Source organism: Myotis brandtii, unplaced genomic scaffold (assembly GCF_000412655.1).
Source record: "Myotis brandtii unplaced genomic scaffold, ASM41265v1 scaffold350, whole genome shotgun sequence".
NCBI lineage: Eukaryota > Metazoa > Chordata > Mammalia > Chiroptera > Vespertilionidae > Myotis > Myotis brandtii.
In genome coordinates this window covers 1919186-1923708 of record NW_005363468.1, presented here as the reverse complement: position 1 = coordinate 1923708, position 4523 = coordinate 1919186, and the positions used below count along the sequence as shown (strand labels likewise).

Below are 4523 nucleotides of genomic sequence, written 5' to 3'. Positions count from 1 at the left end.
AAGAAATATTTGTTGATGCATGAGTGACTCCAATCAATTTAAAAATTTAACTGGAGTGATTGATCCATAGACTACTATTTTAGGCAAAGTGTTTAGAGAAATGATCATTATTGCTGTATGTCTGGTTCCTGTGTTCTACTCTGCTGTTTCCTCCCACCAATCGGCCTCATGGGCTCCAGCTGCACAGAACCTGCTTCGTTTTCTTCAGTAAGTCACATGCTCCCCCTCCTGCGGTCTGCAGCACAGTGCTGCACCCTCCGATGTGCCTGATGTTCTCTGCTCTCCTGTGTCTAATTTCCACTTGGTCTCCAGGCATCTCATCAAGTGTTAGTTCCTCTGTGAAATCTACCCTGACATTCTCAGACTGAGTCAAGTGGTTTTTCCCCCCAAGTTTCTCTCTCTCTCTCTATTAATCCTTTGGTAGCCCTTAGCACAGGATTAAAATTGCCCTTTTACTTCTCTGCTCTTCATGTAAGAAATAAACTCCTAGAAAGCAGAGACTGCATGTTGTTCACTCTTTTCTCAGTGTGCAGTATGGATGCATAGAAAAGGCCTTCAGTTAATACTGTTAAATGAAAAAATAAGTGAGTGAATACTGATAGATAAATACTATAGAGGAAGTAATATATTTAGAAAAAATGTTTTGAAGATGGAATGTGCAAATAGCAATCTGTAGAGAGAGCATTTTATTTTTTATGAGGTGTTAATCAGGTGGTAAGAACAATAATTTTGAGTAAGCATATCAGAAATGATACTCAGACCACTGCAGGATAGTGAGTGGGGTGAGAGAGTTCTGATTTTAATGCACAAAGAGATGCTGACTCAAATGAGGAGATTTTTTTCTTATGTTGATGAACACAAACACACCCATACATACAGTGGGAACAACTTAAGTACAGCAGGAAATTAGATGCAAATTATTATTATTACTTTAATATGTGCTAGATACTGTATGAATACACTTTCCATACATCATCTGTACCAGGACAATGACCAAATGTGAACTCTGCTAGACCACCTCTATTTTTGTCTTCTACACTTTTTCTGCCTTTTCTGCTTTTAAATGAGCATTTTGTATGATTCCATTTACTTTTCTTTCATAACATATCAATTTTAATTCTATTTAAAAAAACTTTTTTTGTAGTGGTTTCCTTAGAGTTTGCAATATACATTTACATCTAATCTAAGTATAATTTCATATAACATTATATTGCTACATGGATAGCGCAAGTACCTTATAACAACAGAATAATACTAATTCCTCTCTCCTGTCCCTTGTATCATTACTGCCATTCATTTTACTAATAGATAACCATACATATAATGAGTTATATATATATGCTATAACCTTATATATGGTTACATATATATATTCATACATGAGCCTACATAATTGAATCTATTCTTGTTATTATTTTGACCAAACTACTATGTGTTAGATTAATAAAGAACAATAAAAGTAAACCTTTTTATTTCACCTTCACTTACTCATTCTCCAAAGCTCTTCCTTTCTTTATGTAGATTAGAGTTTCTGATCTATATTATTTTACTTTTCTCTAAAGTACTTCTTTTAACATTTCTTGCAAGGCAGGTTTACTGGCAACCAATTCCTACAATTTCTGTTTGCTGAGAAAGTCTTTATTCTCCCTCACTTCTTTTTTGGAATCTTGTAGAAGCTTTTATTTTAATAATCAAGAGAATGTAATAAATGGAATCTATACTTATTAACATTAGGCATGCATCTCTACCTGAAACTGCTGTTAGTTTTTGACAGGTCTAAATCTTTACAACTTATTTAGGCCCATTTTTGAATTTCTTTGATCCTGATATACAAGGTAAGTTAAATTCTTCCTCGTGGCACCTTAATAATGAGAATTATGCTCACTGGCTAGATTCCTTTATAATTAAAGGCTTCTAGATACTCAGGCTGCCTGTATTACCCCAAGACCATACTTTATATAGAGACTTAAGTAAATCACAGCATAAGGAAGGGAAAAAATTTAGAAAGCTGAACTGTATTGTATGAATATTCCATAGATTTTTTTTCCCCAGCACTGATGGTCAAACACTAGTTAAGTACCAAATAACTCTTCTCCCATTGCCACCCTTTCTCAGAGACACCAAGATGTGTATCAGTGTCCCTAGGCATCTGAAACCAATTCACACAAATGACAGATTTTATCTATTTGGTTCCACTATCAAATTACAAAGAGCAGTTCCACTATCCAAATGATAGGAAGCAGTTAATGAGACGTTCAGAAAAACATAGTCCCACATACAGTAATATGTATCTAGGAAAGTTTTCCATTCATTTGCCAATTGCTTTCACAAGATTAACATTTAAAAAAAAGCCAAATACATATATGACCCTTAAACCCTTAAACCCCAAACACACAAAGATATTGGTCTTTGTTCATTCTCAGATGACCAGATGCTCCAAGAGTGCCAGGGGTGGGAGCCAATCTCCCTATAGCCTTTTCTTCAACCATTCTTGAACTACTTTCCTTTTCCAAAAAGGTAATGCTGAAATCAGTCGGAAAGGCTTTCTGAGAAGACTGACTTGGATTTCTGTTCAAGGCGATTCAAGATGAATTGGCTTGTATCAATGAAGCGTTCAACGCAGTTCACAAAACAGGCTTCAGCCCGGCCGTTCAACTCTGGCCCAGGCTTGTCCAAGCACTTCTCCCAACAAAGTTCCGTCCTCTGGTGCACCAGCTGCTGGAAGCGCTGCTTCTGAGTCTCCACCTGGATGAAATGCTGCAGCTGCGGGGCCACGGAGCCCAGACCCGCAGCGGAGGAATTCCAAGAGGAATCCTCCCAGCCTGGCCAGGCGCTCCGAGAGGAATTCCGCACCAACTCACCGACCTTCATGTGTCTCCACGACGGACTGTTAGTGTGCAGAATTCTAGGTGTGTTTTTGTTCTTGGAACACTCTAAGTATTTCAGTCCACTCTCTTCTTGATGCATGATTTCTGAGAAGTCAAATGAAATTCTTATATCTCCTCTATTGGTAAAGCTTTTTTCCTCTCTAATTTTTTTTTTATGATTCTTTATTTATCTTGATTTTCTGAAGCTTGAAAACAATACGATTAGGTGTAGGCTTCTTTTCTTTTTTGAGCCATTTTTATTTTTGAGCTTCATGAATCCGTGGTTTAATGTTGATGTCAATTTGGGGGAAAGTCTCAGTCATTATTGTTTCGAATAGTTCTTCTGTTCCTTTCTCTCTTTCTCCTTCTGGTATTCTCATATGTCACACTTTTCGTATTTGTTCTAAATATGCTGTTTTGTACTTTTTTCAAAAAATTTTCCCTCTCTACTTTTTAATTTTGGATGTTTCTAATGAGACATCCTCAAGTGCCTAGTTTCTCGCCTCAGCTGTGTCCACTCTACCAATAAGCCCATCAAAGTCACCCTTCCTTTCTGTTACAGTGCTTTTTATCTCTATCTCTTCTTTTTAGTTCTTTCTTAGAATGTTCATCTCTCTGCTTAAATCACCCATCTCTTTTTGCATGCGCTCTCCTTTATCCATTTGAATCGTTAGGCATTAATAACAATTAATCATGATTGTTATTTTAAAATTCCTATTCTGATAATTCCAACATCCCTGCCATGCCTGTGTCTGGCTTTGATGCTTTCTCTGTCTCTTTAAACTGTTGTTGTTGTTTGCCTTTTTTATAGTCTTGTAATTTTTCCTGGTGTTACCTATTCCACCCCCCCCCCCATCGGAGCCCTCGGCATATTAATCACAGCTGTTTTACATTCAAGATCTGTTCATATCAACACCCTGCCAAGGATGAGTGGGGTTCTTCTGTCTCTTCAAACTGCATATGTTGCCTTTTGATATGCCTTCTAATTTTTTGTTGTTGTTGAAAGCAGGACATGATGTTCTGGGTAAAAGAAACGGCAGTAAGGCGGCTTTTGGAGACGTGGTGGTGAGGTGTGGAGGGAGGGGAGGCTCGCTCTGTTGTCCTAGGGTTAGGTCTCAGCCTTTTAGTGAGCCTGTGATCCTTGCCTATGAACTTCACAAGTGCCCGGAGGGGGCTGGAGTTGAGTTTTCCGCCTTTCCCGAGGTTGCTTAGGCTCTGACAAAACCCTTATGCATTATTTTGCTCTGACGAAATAGTTTCTCCTGAGGGCAGGCTTTGTTAGAAAGAGCAGAATGCTCTGGCGTATTGCAAAAAAAACCAAAAACGCCCCATTTTCTCCTCCGCTTGCTAGCAGCATGGGGGGTTGGTGGTAATTTTCTTCTCATCTTCCTTGTGAGCATCTGGTTGAGCCCCTGGAGGAAAAACGCACACACTTGAAACCCCCCTGGAATTTTTATCTCACACACAAGTGCACACCGAGCCTCCGGAAATTCGTCAGTTACAGCTCAGGTTTTCCTGTCCTGGCAGTGGTTCCTGTGGGGGTTCCCACTTGTGGGAATCTGCTCTGGGAACAGTGATTCTCTGTATTTGCCTGTCTGTCTTTCTAATCTGGGGAGTAGCGGTTTGCCCTGTGACCTCACTTTTCTTATAGTTCTA

The 4523-nt window shown here is 38.9% G+C and overlaps 1 protein-coding gene across 1 annotated transcript; it reads right to left on the bottom strand.

Moving 5' to 3' along the window:
- Positions 1-2389: 2389 nt before the first annotated feature.
- On the bottom strand, positions 2390-2967 carry LOC102254308 (mitochondrial import inner membrane translocase subunit Tim8 A). Its single transcript, XM_005871635.2, has one exon. The coding sequence runs from the start codon at positions 2965-2967 to the stop codon at positions 2530-2532; it is 438 nt and encodes a 145-aa protein (XP_005871697.1). The 3' UTR covers positions 2390-2529.
- Positions 2968-4523: the final 1556 nt, after the last annotated feature.